We start from the raw sequence: 14,933 nt of genomic DNA, 5'->3' as shown, positions 1-14,933 counted from the left end.
GCTACTGCATGCTACGGCCGGCATGCCGCGAGGTTTTGCCCATTACACGCGCACTGTGATAACTTCTGACAAGTCATCTTTGCAGTCACCTTCTCAATCAGTTCCAGATAGCTCACAAGACACAGACATACACGTGACAGGCGAAGCGGAGGGCAAAGGTACGGGTCGATGAGCCTGAGGCATCATATCTCGGGGCTAAGTTTTTCAAAGCACGTGCTGGCTCTCTTCTCGGCGCCCCAGGCACCAAGGCCCTTTATCAATGGGTTCTCGAATGTTGACTATACACTTTTTTAAGACGCAGAACGTCCGGCTTACAGCAGGTCACCTTAGACGTACTGGAAAGCGGTATCCCCGGCTTGTTGCTTTCGTTCCTTTTTCTCTTCCTTTATGTGTTCTTTTTGTGGGATGGGAAGAATGCCATTTGGGCTTCCCCAATGCAAAGAGCAGCGAGAACCTTCTTTCTACGCTTCATATACATCGTCCAGACGTTCTACCACCCCGGCGGGGCCTCTAATCCTCCACCTCCAACGGCTGCCCAATCTTCCCCAGCAACCCCACCAACGCCTGCTGATCTTCTTCCACGCAATCCACTCCATCACCTTCATAGGATGGCTCCTCGTCATCGCTATCATAGATCGTGGTATGCATATACGGCGTCGGCCCGAACCCGTCGCAGAAGACCATGTAGCTGTCGTCATGCATCCCAACCGTAATCCCCGTCTCGCGCTCCAGAGGCGTCATGTTATCCTCCCACCACAGTTCCGAGCGCCCGTAGCGGAAATGGCGCAGGTGCGGGAGCCCCGCCTGAAAGGCCCGGAAGTAGTGGTGCCAGCGCTTGTCGTACGTCGCGAAGTGTTTCTCGCGCAGCCCGGGTTTGTGGGTGTATCGGCCAGAGTCCAGCAAGGCCCGGTCTTTGTTGTAGACGGAGACCTCGAAGAGGATGGGGGTGTTTTCGAGGTAGAGCTCGGTTAGGGTCTTGCCGTGCGAGAGGATCCATTGGAGCTGGGAGTCGTGGACAAAGGCGTACTTGCCCAGGGCCAGGGTCTTCAGGCGCGGGAGGTGGACCCCGCGTAGATCCAGCTTGGGGTAGAAGCCGAAGTAGTTGCTGGAGTAGATGGTGAGGTGTTCGAGGGTCGCGGCCGCCGGGGTCAGCCAGAAGGAGGGAAGTTCGGGGAAGAATTTGTGCGGTTCGTCTTGCTAGAACTTGGTCAGGAGACTGGGAGATGCGAAAAGCCAAGGAGGATGAAGAATGAAGAGCGTCCCACCTCAAGATCGTTTTCGCCGTTGCCTTCGTCGTGTTCATTCGCGATATTCAGCCGCAATGCGCGTAGACTGCCCAAGATCTGGGTGAGATTCAGGACCACCGTGAGGTCCGTCGGGTTGATGTTCTGGAAGTTGCACAGGGACAGCTCTTTGACAGGCTCGTCGAGGGACGTCACCGCCGAGATAAACTCAGTCATTACACAGGAGCGGAACTCGGCACTCTGAAAGGAGTCATCCCAGGTATCTTCGACATAACAGCCCGGATGAAAGCGAAGCACGATGCTTCGTAGACAGGGGAGTTCCTTCAAGCGCGGGACGAGCTTCATAAATCTGCGCAACTGGAGGATCTCCTTATCGCGGTTGCTTTGATTGACATAGCGTGCTTGTGTGAAATACTGTGTCGATGAGTACAGGGCTCAGTGTGCATGAGAGAGGAGGGGAATTTACGCCGGCCCAAGCGCTGACATCCAGATATAACCTATGCACCAGTCGTGCCCGAGTCCTGTCTTCGAGGATATCCTGAAATCTTTCTCGACTCTCTTTCCGGGGGTACACAGTCACCACCTTCAGCAGCTCCCTTTGACTGATTGCACTGAGGCGGCGATTGGTGAGGGCAAGTTCGCAAAGCGAGGATAGATCCATGAAATAAAGCACGCGGTGGATAATCTCCAGCGGGAGACACGCGAGGTTGGTGCTGGTCATTGTGAGCTTGTTGATGTTTGTGTGTATGTGATGCCCTGTGGGGTGTGGAGGCTCTGCATATATTTATGGTTGTTGGTGGCCCTAGGCAGCAAGTCCCGCCGCTGCCTGGTTGTGGTCTTGGCATCCGCCCGATCGTTGAATTCCCTGATCCACACTAGCTTCTTCAAAAGTTTCCACTCGGACTTTGTGTCTTGCAAATGAGTCAACCTGCCTTTGCATCATTCACAAACCTGGAGATCAAACCTTGGCATCGCCGGCCCAGATTGTAGACCAACTCAACTGGCCCGATCGAGCTCAGCATCAGACAACCAATTATCACATCACCATCTCAGGATATTCGAGGTCCAAGTCAAGAATTCTGGTTCGTCCATGACAGAGCAAACAACTACTTTAATTAAATCAATTATTCGAAAAACCCGAAATACGAAGTACATCCTTCAGTCATACATAATAAGGTCAGAAATCGACCAGAACAGCTCCGATCAAACTTTTGCGCGCCAAATCCCGCATCGAGTGAGGTTCCACTCCCGCGCGCAGACAAGCGTCATCTAGGGCTTGTCGTAGCACGTGTCGCAACCGCGTCTGCGTTAGATCGAGATCAAGCATGTTGTCCAGAGCGACGCATAGCACCCGGACCAGGGCATCCATCAAAGGAGGAGTCAGAAGATCCGTGTCATATCCGAGCCGCAGCGACACCCCCTGCTCATCGGCCGTGAAACGCCACTCGAACAGGAGAGCAAAGATCGCGCCATCGGGCGAGACTGGGTGAGGCACCAATCCATCGATGTCCGGGAGCTGCTGGCCATCCTCAACACTGCGCTCCTCTCGAAACGTGACGGCGCAGTCAAAAACGGCTGAGTGAGTGGAGGGAAATGGGAGTCCCAACAGCGCTAGCAACGCATGCCACGGGACTGCATGCGCTACGGCGGACTGCGCTGTCGTTCCCACAGCCCGCAGTAGATTTTCAACTGTCTGCGTTGATTCTGAGGAATCTGCCACCCTGAAGCGAAGAGGCAGCGGCTCCAGGTGGAGTCCGGTCGTGTCTGCGCCTGCGTCATTGGAACGGTTGATGTATGGGCATCCGAGTACGACGTCTCGGGTATTGGCCAGTGTCTGCAAAGTGATCGCTACAACAGCTAGGGCAAAATGTCGCAGCGATACATGGCAATCCGCACAGGTCTCCCGGAGACGTTTTGCTGAGGATGCGGGGATTATGGATTGCACGGAGGCTCCACGGTAAGAACGGGCTCGCTGCGCCGCTAGAGAACGTGGAACCTCAAGGCCCGTTAGATGGGCACACCAGAAGGCTTCTAACTCTTTCGGCAGTGGCACCGGGAAGGACCAGGGTTCCTCGTCGAAGTATTCACGCTTCACAGCAGGTACTCGTTTACCGTGATACAAGTTCCCAATCTCCTGCAGGAGATGTGTCAGGGTGTCATTGTCACAGAGTAGATGAGAGAAATTGAGAAGCAATGTATCTTTGGTCATGGCAGCTCGGACCAAGCCTTGTCCAAGTTGGAACGGCTCACTGATCCATTCCCCTACATCGATGGTCGTCTCATATGCCACCTCGATGCGCTGGTCCGAGATGGTGCGCATGTTCCCGTTACGAGTCCTCTTGATGCGAGTCCGCAAGATGCGGTGTCGATTTAGTGTCTCCTCCACGCTCGAGGCGAGCCTGTGGAGATCAACACGTGGCGAAAGGCTGGCATAGAATGGAACATTAAACGCGCTTTGACATTTAGAGGTGGTGTAGTAGTGCACCCACAATGTTTCCGGAGGAGACAACTCGGTGATTCCTAGGCGCCTGGTGCTCTTCCCTTGGGCCCCCTCTGGGCTGAGTGAAGCCTTGGGCAGGGCATCGATCAAGGCCGCAAGATCCCGCAGGACAGACCGCAACACGACATCCCGCACCGTCACCCGAATCTGAAAGGTGTCGTTCAGCTCGCGTGCCAGTTTGAGCATTGAGATTGAGTCTCCGCCGAGTTTAAAAAAATCATCTTCTCCGTTTAAATTAGCGGAGGGCTCGAGGCTTAAAATGCGTTTCCAGGCTTCAGCTATAGCTCTTGCCGTTCCATTGAGTGGGTGGATTCGCATGTCCGGTTTCGACCCGGAGTCTCTCCTGGGGTTGACCTTCTTCAGTGCTTGTAGATCCATCTTCCCATTTTTCGTCATCGGCATTTTATCCAGTATCTGTATCTGAGAGGGCTGATAATGAGGCGGTAGGGCGGTGCGCAAGGCTTCACGAATACCAGCCTCATCCACCCTCTCCGGGCACACAACGAGCACGATGGTACCATCTTCACGCAGAACCGCCACGGCTTTGCGGACTGTGGGCACCAGGCGGTAGACTGCATGCGCGATATCGTCGAGGTTCACTCGATATCCGCGGACCTTCACCTGGCGGTCTTTGCGGCTGCAGTACCAAAGATTGCCCTCGTGGTCAAAGTGGCCCAAATCTCCGGTGCGATACATTCTTTCGTGTCCATCAACAAAAGGGTCTTGCTGGAATTCGTTCTGTTTTGGCGATGTCGTATTGATGTATCCATCACTCACCTGCACACCCGCAATGTTGATGTGTCCGACCGTATTTGGTGGAACAAGATCCCCGTCATCGTTCAATACATACAGCCGGGAGGACGGGACTGGACTAGCCAAGCATATTGGCAAATCGGGGGCTAGTCGGCCTAGGGTATTCATAACCGTAGCCTAGCAGATGACATGCTCAGTAAAGATAGCAGTGGCAGAAGAAGGAAGGTGTCTACCTCGGTGGAGCCGTAAGCATTGTACAGCTGCCGCTCTGGGGACCACCAGCGGGCGACAATGGGCTCTGTGGCCGGTTCGCCAGCAAAATAGACCTACCAACCATGTGGTGTCAGCAATGCCATATAGAGAACCAGGAGAGGAGAACAGATTTTCCACTCACAAATTTGATGTTAGGAAAGTGCCAGGGAACCATTTCGGCGGCAACGGATGGGGTAAGAATGGTGGCGTCCACCTGGCCCAGGTGTGACAACATATCATCGTCCTTTGCTCGTAGCACCAAAGTGGCTCCATAACACAAAGTACCAAAGACCTCGAATACGCAACCTCCAAAGCCAGGAGAGAGAAATTGGGCGATCCGACGTCCCGGTCGGCTGAAGATTCGATATTCCTCGCGGGATTGAAGGGCTACTAATCCCCGATGAAGACACTTTACACCTGTTTGAAGGGAGAACATTAGACAAAAAGCGAGCGTTTGGGGAAATTCCTCGAGGAAACACACCTTTGGGAACCCCAGTCGACCCAGAGGTAAAACAGACGTATGCCACATCACTTGGTTTTTGTGTCGGCCACGATCTCATAATGCGGATTTTGGCGGTCTGTAGAATATCCTCAGTTGCAACAGCTGTCACGCCTTGGAATCGCCCTCGTCTTCGTTGCTCTGATGATGGAAATAACACTAGAGGGGCACGGCTTTGCTTTACCAGTGATACCTGGTAGTCGATAGGAAATGAAGCATCAATTGGGCAATAGGCCGTGTTAGCCAGCACCGCAGCCCAAACTCCAATAATCCAGTTGATGGATCGATCAGCGATCACAGCAACGACATCTCCCGGGCGCGCATGCGAGAGGACGGCAAAAGCCACGCGCTGAGCCGAGTCCAGTAGTTGGCGATAAGTTATGGAAATTGTGTCCTTTGTTACAGCGATGAGGTCGGGATGCTGACTCACTGTCTTCCGGAAAATGCTGCCGAGGGTCGGCCCAGTGTTGGTCACTCGTGATTTTGGTCGATCGGTATTACCCAGCTGCAGGAGAGTGTGATGCATGGGCGGCGGGAGGCTGTGGTGAAGGCAATGCCCTACAGTAAGACGGTCATCGGTGCTGGTAAGAAGGTGGACGATGTTTTGAAAGATGGCCGCCACGTCCTGTATTATTGGAGCTGTGAACCGATCACTACGATACACAAGGCGCATCTCGCCTGCTCTTTGCACCTCCATGACAAGGGGAAGGCTGGTAGATTCTCTCATGCGTGGTTCACGCAATGGGGGCAGGATCACTGATGGCCTGCGCATGTCGGTGTCCTGCACCACGAGCATGGTGGTAATTGGCGGGGTGCCCACGGGGCTCTCACAAAGCTGAAATCGCGCGTAGTCACGAATGTCCTTATGAACGCGCTGGACGAAGTCAGACACGGCCATTTGTCTTTTGATTGCGCAATTGTAGGGTAGCTGATTGATTAAAGGGCCGATCACAGACGGGGCCCAGGTGAAAGGCAAGTCCCGGCCCGAGAGCACCATCCCAAACATCACCTGGCTGGAATTAGAATACAGTGAAACCAGCAAGGCCCAAGCGGCGTGTACAATCGAGGCCGAGGTTACGTCCAATCGTTTTGCGCTCTGGTTCAGTTGCACTCGGTCCACAGGTTCCGGGTGCACATACTCGATATTCACCGGGCCACGGCTCTCCTGGGACACTGTATCAGGAATATTGAATTCGCCTTTGGACTCTAACAGCTCGTTTTGACGATCTTCCCAGAACCTCGATGCCTCATTCTTTATCCGTTCTCGGAGCTGGTGCAGATCTTTTCCTGTTTGCGCAAAAGGAATAGAGGGTTTGATTTCGTGTCCTTGAAGTGCCAGGTCCAGCTTCTTCAACAATAGGAGACTTGAGAACCCATCCAACAGAGCACGATGAGTGGTCCACACTACCATGCTTTCACCGCGTGGCAGCTCGATCCCTTCGTGGTGTAGTACCAAAACGGACATACCTAGAGCAGTTCGTCTGATGATGCCATCCTGAAGATTCTTGACTTGCTGTGAGGTGCGAACTGCCTGTTCCTCCCAGTGAAATTGGCTCTCCGTTACCACCTGTTGAATAATATCGGATTCACCTTCTGTGAAGACCGTCCGGAAAATTGGCTCTGCGCGCGTCACAGTCACCCATGCTTTCTTGATGCGACTGATATCCTGGGTGCGATAGTAGGAAATGTGTTGTGCATAATTCACTCGGGGGTCAACCTTTGTCTCCAACACCATCTTGTGCTGTAGAGGGCTAAGGGTTGAATGTGTCACGAGACCTGTCTGCTCGCTGGAGGGCCTGCTGTTGGGCGCGGACGATGATGCTTTACATCGGGCAATCACCTCCTTGAGTGACGGCGCCTCCAAAATATCAGCTACTGAGACTGCATAACCAGCCTGCCCGCAGAAGGAGGATAGGTTGACTGCAGCGAGCGAACTGACTCCCATTGACACACACGATGCACTCAAGTCAATCTCAGTCGAAGGAACCTTCATCTCATCCTGGAACCAGTCCAAGACAGTTTGCTTTGGCGTCTGGTTCAATTGGGAGAATGAAATCTTTGATCTCTGGGCTTCTTGGGGCTTTGGAATTCTCTTGTCCATAATGGATGAGAGTTGATGCGGATCCACTTTGCCATTGGAACTCAAGGGCAGCTTGGGCAGCCGAATGAAGTGGTCGGGAACGGCGTAGGGCAGGGCCGCTGACTTCCAGTTGGTCAGGACCTCTCCAGCATCCACCTGCGGGCTGACGATGGCTGTACAGAGCATTCCATTAACCTTCAGTGAATAAGCCGCTTGCACCGAGGGGCACGATCTGATGATCCCCTGGTCGATGTCTTGATCTAAGTTGACTAAGAACCCCCGGTTTTTGATCAGGCGATCTTCACGCCCATGGAACTGCAGAATACGAGTGCCATCCATGTTCTCTACCCACTCTGCTATGTCCCCTGTGCGGTATGTTGTATGGCCACCGAGATGAATGAACTTTTCGCTGGTTTGAATCTCGTCGTCGAGGTAGCCGGCCGAGAGACAGGGTCCTGCAATCCCGATCTCCCCTGGCGTCTTGAGCTCAGTAATGAGGCTATCATCTGTTGGGTTTAAGAGCATAATCGTGGATCCTGGAGTCGGATGTCCGAGTCGCGTGGGCGAGAACCGTCCCGTTTGCGGGTCACGCTGTAATCTCTGAGTCAAGACGGCGCAGGTGGCCTCTGTCGGCCCATAGGCAATCCAGATCGGTACTTGTATGCTATCCCATAGGTCAAGCAGATGTTCTGAGGCAGTCTCACCCCCCAAGACAATGCGCCTTAATCTCGAATACTTCGCGGGGATAGGGGGCCCGAGCGCCGCCAGGATCGAAGGGGTAGCAATGATGATGCTGCTTTCTCCTGCGCGCTCTGCCAGAGAATCCGAGTCGGCCAGGACTAACGTACCCCCATTGCACAGTGTGTTGAACATGGTCCCCATGCACGCTGTGAGATTCACCGTCAGCATGATAAGCCGAGATGATCGAAATTGGTCGATGGAAAATCGCAAGATACGTACCATCAAAGCCAACGGATAAGACCAGCAAGACCCGATCAGCCGGCGTAACATCGTAGTTAAACCCTGGAGAAGTCACAAAGCGCGCTACTGAGCTGCTTCTGACCCGGACACCTTTGGGTTTATTCGTTGTCCCAGAAGTGAATATGATAGCGAGAACATCGTCGATGCGGTTGGCTACCTGGTCTTTATAATCAGGAGAGACCGAAGCCATCGGTAGGCGAATTGCTCTTGCCTGACCGGCGGAGAACTCAGTTCCCGTATATAGCACGATCTTGGCTTGGCTTTTGATTATCACATACTCTATGCGGTGACGGGGACATCGTTCTCGGTCGATAGGAACATACACAGCGCCCGCTTTCATAATGCCAAGGACCCCTACCACCATCTGTATGCAGGTGGTAGTAACGATAGGCACTATGTGACCTGGCCTCACTCCGTTAGCCTTCAAGGACGCTGCCAGGTCGGTGGATTCTTTGTCCAGTTGTCGGTATGTCCTCGAGCCCTTGCGCCCATCGTATACCGCGATATGGTCGGGCCAGCAAATCACTGGCCCAGCGAAAAGACCTAAAACAGTGTCGTGCTCGGCAAGCACCATGGCAACAGAGTTTTATGAGTCTCTTTGCTTTGATTCTTGAATCTTCAATCATGCATTTATATATTATTTCGTGATTTGCCCAGACGATGCAGAGATCGGCAGAGGAGCGTAGGCCAAGATGCAGTGTCGATTCCTGGCATGGTCAAAAGACGTCAAGAACAGGCATTCGAGAACGAGCCCACCCACCGGGGTCCAGCGCCATAGTCAGGTCACCGATCCATCGCTATCGCCGGCGCTTGAGTCATGTGTCATGTCCTCTGTCATGGCATTGTAATGGAGGATTACGTTATTTGTCTTCTGCACGGCATAGTCTTTCGGCTTGTTCGGCCCTCCTTATCCAAAGATTCTAGACCGACACACAGCGAGATGGAAGGACTCGGGATTACGACAGATTGACACCGAACCAGATCTCTGCTGCCCATATAAGCTTTCTGGGTCCAGATCCGGTGAGCTTGTCATCGGGAATCTGCTTTCCCACTTGCCGAGCCATAATCATCAACAATAAAATGCCCCCAGGTTATCATTGACCCGGAGCCGCGGTTTAATGATCACTGGAATGTTGATACAGAAGAATACACGTTGACTTTCCCTGAGATGAACCTCGCTCTCCCTGCTGGATCTACAGTCGTCGTGACGGGAGCCAACGGCTACCTTGCGTCACACACCAGTAATGAGCTGCTCAAATTAGGGTACCGCGTGCGCGGCACCGTTCGCAGCCCTAAACCTTGGCTAAATGCCTTTTACGAGAGAGATTTCGGGCCAAGCAGCTTTCACACAGTTCTCGTGCCGGACTTTCGTGATCCCGAGGCCATCGAAGCTATACTGACCGGCGCGGATGGGGTCGTACACCTGGTAACCAATCTCCTTCTCTCCCTGCGGACACGGTCCACACTTTCCATGCCATCGTTCATCTTTCACTTGTACTGCTTCTCCTTTCCCAATTTATAGCCATATGTCTCTAATGTATGTGACTTCGTGTAGGTCTCCGACTTCACACTAGGAACTGACATCAATGAGGTGGTTCCTTGGTCTCGACAAGCAACCTTGAGCGTCTTACAGGCAGCGTCACAAGTATCTTCCGTGCGCAGGGTGGTGCTCATCTCCTCATCAATGGCGTTGTATACTCCAAACCCTGGACAGCAAGGCATGGTGGTCGACCAAGGTAAGCATAAAATTGAATCAAATGGCTGTTGGGCATTAACCTGAATTCCCACCCGAATCAGATACCTGGAATGTGTCCGCTGTTCTCAAAGCCTTATCGCCCTCTTGGAACCTCAAGACGCAACTACATGACTCGGCGCCCCCAGGGCTGCAGAAACGGCAGGTCGAGGTATACAGCGCCTGTAAGATGATCTGTGAGTGGGAGGCGTGGGAATGGGTACGCTGCCACCGACCTGCCTTTCAGTTCAACACTGTAGTCGCAGCGTTTGCGGTTTGTTCTTGTCCCTCCAATTCCTGGCGTCTGTTTCACTCGCTAAAGCCAAACAGGTCGGCAAGATCCTGATGGACGAGATCCCCGCCTCGACCATGAACTGGGTACGCGGCCTGCTTCACGGTGACCGTACCCCAATGACTCTTGTTCCACCCAGTGAGCCTCTCAACCTTTCAATTCATGCCCTCTTCTTGTCGGAATGAATATTTTACCACCAACTGACTCGTCCCAGAGTGGTTTGTCGACGTCGAAGATATTGCCCGGCTGTTTGTGATTGCTTTGCTCGAGCCGACAGTAGCCTCGGAACGCTTGTTCGCCTTTGGTGAGTCGGCCAACTGGACAGATGTCCTCACCATTCTGGAGCAGCTACAGCCCGAGAACCCTTTGATTCCACGCCCGATGCCCGGGGAGTTGCACGATTGCGCGGACATTCAGCCCCGCGGGCGGGCGATGCAGTTGCTTCGCGAGTTTTACGGCCAACCAGGCATGACGCCTATTGCAAGGAGTATTGCCCGCGGAATTGGCTGTGAGCCCTTGAAGAACTGAGAAAGGACATGTCGAAGACAGGAGAATTCTGTTGGTCTTTTTGCTTTTTCCATACCTTTCCCTTTTCTTTTCTCTTCTTTTCTTTTCTTTTCTTTTCTTTTCTTTTCTTTTTCTTTTTCTTTTCTTTCTTTTTTTTGCGGGGCAACAAATATAACAAAGAAAGTGGAAGACCCAGGAGGTGGGGTGCAGGTTAAGTCCCGCATAATCTAATGTTAGGGTTCTGGGCAGACTGAGCAAGGGATAGGAGTTACTTCTGTAGGTAACGTTGTGCGGTAAAGAATCAAAAGCAGTGTTCACTACGAGTACCAATTTCATTCCATTCAAATCTTCTTCCCGGAGAGGCATATACCAAGGCAAAGACCGTATAACGGATAGCACACCCAGACAGAAAGTGAAGAAGTGAAGTAGGAGAATGAGAAGAGAAGCAGGAAAGGAATGTGAGCAAACCTGAATCCCGGGCTCTGGCATTTCCCGCCGCAATCACAGGTTTGGCCACACATGAAGTATGCATGGCGAATAATTGTCATCACGCGCCTGGAATTTTAATTTTGTAAATGTCGTCTAAGACATAATGCTGCCGCCAGCAGAGCGGCTTGGGCCCTGAACTATGGAACATGGATTCACTGCCATTATACTCTTTCCCAAGCACAGATCATATTTTATCGATTATAAATATTTTCCACGACAAACGACTATTTCCTCTCTGCGTAGATACATTTTATTTCAATGATAATACACAGTAAGATACGGGCCCCTGCTCCTAGCGTACGAAAAAGACAACCACGCTTGGTGATGCGTGGTCTCGTCCAGGTTCTCCCCAGCACTAGAATCCCAGTCAGTTTCAACTGCACTCCTGAGCCTGTTAGCCCGCTTGAAGGTAAGGATAAACTCACAAGCAGTTCTGCAAGTTCGCAGCATAGACAGCGGCTTGATCTGACATGTCATGGCGTTCAAAGAAATCCGTCAGCACAGCCGCGACCTTGGTATCCGGAATCCCGGAAGTGGGGAAGTAGAATTTAGGGATCGGGGCGCGACGGCCTGGGTGGATCTCGTAATTGAGCATCAAAGGCAAGTACGTGGGAGGATCACCGGGCTGCGAGGGCCGGGTGGGATAGGCGCGAGGGCCCTCCACAATGTCTAGAGCGCGCCAGAGCTCCTCTAGCATTGACAGGCCCTCAGTGATATCTGGATCCTCCTTCGCCAGCCGGCCACCCATTGTCCAGTGCTCGATGACACGGTCGAAGCGGACGTCGAATTCGGCGAGGTAGAACTTCAGCCGTGTGCGATGCGGGTCGACCAGGTTGCAGGACACGAGGAAGATGTCCGCCTTTTGTTCCGGCTGTTGTAGGTATTCCTGGAGGGCGTCGCACCCCTGCGCGAAGAGTTGCTCGGAGTCGATGGTGCGGATGGCATCCAGGCATAGCTGCGTCGCGGACTGAGCTGTGACTTGGCCCTTGAGTGTTGGGTAGAAGTACTCCTTGATGGAGACTCCGGCTGGGTCCAGGTCGAGGGCAAGGATTGTCTGTGTCTTGAAGGGTAGTTTTGCGATTTCGGTGGGAGGTAGGCGTGCAATGTCGCTGTCGCTGAGTGTCAGACGCTCGAGGAGGGCATGGTGTAAGTCCAAGTTGATCGTGGAACCTGTGGCCTTTAGGTCGTGCAGAGCGCAGGGTAGCAGGGCGCGGTTGAATGGATCTTGACCTGTAGTGGCCCTGTGGCTGGTCGGCTCGAATGCAATGCGCGTGGTTGAACGGGTCTTGGTGAAATTCTGGCTCAGTTCAAAGGGACCAGTGCTACCTAGGATGCATTGAAAGAGCTCGCGGCCTGGGCTAGGGAAGGGACCCAAAGAAGGAACGATTAGGTGGGCGAAGAGGCAGAGATACTCATACTGTCGATGCACACTGTAATTGCCATCGAACAGTAGCTTCCCCAACATGGGGCCGTGGTGGTGCCAGTACTGATATTCATCTAGACTCGAGAAGCGCAGCGATCTACTGAGATGGAGATAGGGCTCAGATCCAGCCCCGCCTTCCTCACCTTCTTTTGTTGTCGATGGGCCCGTCATGATAGCGGTGTATTGTCAAGGTCTTGGGAAATCTGCAATCACAACATGAACTTACTCCCAACGACAAATATCCAGGTAGCCCATGACAGAGCGTCACAATTATCAATGCGCTGCCCGCCAGCTCGGCGCGGTCAAGACAGCGAGAGACATGTCCTGTCACTGCCGGTCAAACTCGTTAACATGGGACAGGTTGGTTCTAGCCTCAACCCTGTGAGCGGACGTACCATATCCGAGCCCGGTGCCAGACTTCATCCTTGCCACCGCTTCCACAGGACAGTCGCATGGAAGTGGTTAAAGTTTCTAGCCCAGAAGCAGCCCAGAAGCGTCTCTGTTTGCGGCCTTAGATGCATGCATCCATTGCGCGAGTCATGCATGAGGTCATAAGCTGAACGGATCGTGATCTTGGAATGACGTCCAGTCATCTGGTGTGCATCAAAACTGCGACAGGCATTGATTGCTATGGTGTCTTCTCATGTTGTGCAGTAGCCTGTGCAGGTTGATGCATAAGTATACTTGACTACATCAGTTTTATTGCATTCGGCGCAACAGTTCCGGTAGCATAGGCGGCGACTCCTTTCTACGATCAAGGCACTTGGGAAAGTGGATGAATTGTGCAAGTTAGGCTGGGCAGTCAAATGTCGGGGATTCTGCAGCAAGAATGACATGGCATTCCATAGCCCGCGGTCTAGCCGGATTGGGAACAGGATTTCAACTTTGACTAATGCAGAGCTTCCCTTGTTGTCTCACCTTTCTTCGGGATTTGATCTCCGGAAGACCCCATCTGCCGTTATTGGTGAAAGTGTCAAGAGAATTCCATGCTCCACATTCCCCTCCTCCCCGACAAGGTTTGACACCCTGTGTTCCAATGCCTCCCTGCTGTCTCATTCTCTGGCACCTCGTTGAGGTAATTCATCGTCAGCGATGAACCTTGGATGATAATTGACAAATTCGAAGACATCATTCTTGAAGACAGCGCGACGGAATTGGACATTCGGGATGGCTTGTTCAATTCCAGGTCGGTCCCTGTGGCCATCCTACTATGGACTGATCATTCCTTTCCCATGTCTTAATCACAGACTGAAGCGCAAGCTTGTCTCTGCATTGACCTAGCTATGACGGCTACAGGAAGGTTGACTCGACTGTATGCATCCGCGTGCAATGTCTGTGGTGTAGCATCCACACCTAGCTGTGCCCGGTCTTTTACTCATCAGGTCTTTCGTCATGTTTGCTGTCCAGTGAAAAGAGCGAAATCATGCGACCGAAGCCACAAGTATTTCCGAGCACTTCCCTTTTGATTGCATGTGAAGCGTTAGCATCCTCGCATCCATACGTAATTCTGCCAAGTGGCTCAAATAAGGCGTCTAGCAGCGCTGGAAGCTGTGTGGTGAGAATAGTCAGGTTTCTGTACAGGGCCGCCAGCTGCTGCAAGGCGCGTAGACTAAAGACCCATGGCTGCGAATCGAATATGGAGAATATGAGGTCGCGTGTTGGGTGGTAAACAAGCATGCCTTCGATAACAAAAACCGTGGCCTGATCAAATCCTCAGACCCCTAAGCTAATGTTCACCATCAGGAATTGCGGAGTCCCTGCCTGTCCAGATCTACCAGCATCTGTATTCTTCGGCTCCATTCTCATAGTCCTACGTAGGCTTGTTTCACCCACACGATGGGGTGTGACTGGCGCCGCGTGGAGCCACCGCTACGTCCCTTCTGACCTCTTGTTGATACTATAAGTATACTATGTAGTGTCCAGTCAGACAGCATGGCGAGTCGTGTATCACGTTTGTGAGGCCAAATGGCATTTTACCAAGTCACCTTCAGGTCGCGGGGAATGTAGCACGGAAGTGATAGTGCGTTGGGAGAATTGGCCGCGCTATAGACCCTTTTCATTCACGCGTCAGAACAGTATTTACAAATTATCATACTCCCCGTTCCCTGCCTAACATCCACCTATGTTCCATCGCAAGTCTGCTCATAATCTCTCAACATGCTCCATCCCCCCCAGTGCTCC

At 52.7% G+C, this 14,933-nt stretch overlaps 4 protein-coding genes across 4 annotated transcripts; 1 reads left to right on the top strand and 3 right to left on the bottom strand.

Moving 5' to 3' along the window:
* Nucleotides 1–510: 510 nt before the first annotated feature.
* BO66DRAFT_379599 (F-box domain-containing protein) lies at nucleotides 511–1,965 on the bottom strand (the record flags this gene model as incomplete). The annotated part of the gene is made up of 3 exons (XM_025645863.1): nucleotides 511–1,197; nucleotides 1,266–1,658; nucleotides 1,711–1,965. The coding sequence occupies 3 exons, from the start codon at nucleotides 1,963–1,965 to the stop codon at nucleotides 511–513; spliced, it is 1,335 nt and encodes a 444-aa protein (XP_025501111.1).
* A 654-nt stretch (nucleotides 1,966–2,619) lies between these two features.
* On the bottom strand, nucleotides 2,620–7,052 carry gliP (nonribosomal peptide synthetase gliP; the record flags this gene model as incomplete). Its single annotated transcript, XM_025643115.1, has 4 exons — nucleotides 2,620–4,674; nucleotides 4,731–4,823; nucleotides 4,892–5,166; nucleotides 5,231–7,052. Coding segments are annotated over 4 exons (4,245 nt in total), but the record flags the coding sequence as incomplete, so codon positions are not given.
* Nucleotides 7,053–9,474: 2,422 nt separating this feature from the next.
* Nucleotides 9,475–10,861, top strand: BO66DRAFT_458109 (NAD(P)-binding protein; the record flags this gene model as incomplete). The annotated part of the gene is made up of 5 exons (XM_025652196.1): nucleotides 9,475–9,735; nucleotides 9,865–10,045; nucleotides 10,107–10,315; nucleotides 10,372–10,471; nucleotides 10,548–10,861. Coding segments are annotated over 5 exons (1,065 nt in total), but the record flags the coding sequence as incomplete, so codon positions are not given.
* Nucleotides 10,862–11,584: 723 nt separating this feature from the next.
* BO66DRAFT_413669 (putative dimethylallyl tryptophan synthase) lies at nucleotides 11,585–14,724 on the bottom strand (the record flags this gene model as incomplete). Its single annotated transcript, XM_025649428.1, has 3 exons — nucleotides 11,585–11,684; nucleotides 11,755–12,869; nucleotides 14,662–14,724. 3 exons carry the CDS (start codon nucleotides 14,722–14,724, stop codon nucleotides 11,585–11,587), a joined length of 1,278 nt encoding a protein of 425 aa, XP_025501108.1.
* Nucleotides 14,725–14,933: the final 209 nt, after the last annotated feature.

Source organism: Aspergillus aculeatinus (assembly GCF_003184765.1).
Source record: "Aspergillus aculeatinus CBS 121060 unplaced genomic scaffold BO66scaffold_43, whole genome shotgun sequence".
Taxonomy (NCBI): Eukaryota; Fungi; Ascomycota; class Eurotiomycetes; order Eurotiales; family Aspergillaceae; genus Aspergillus; species Aspergillus aculeatinus.
The sequence above is the reverse complement of the archived record's forward strand: the minus strand, read 5'-3'. Positions and strand labels throughout refer to the sequence as shown.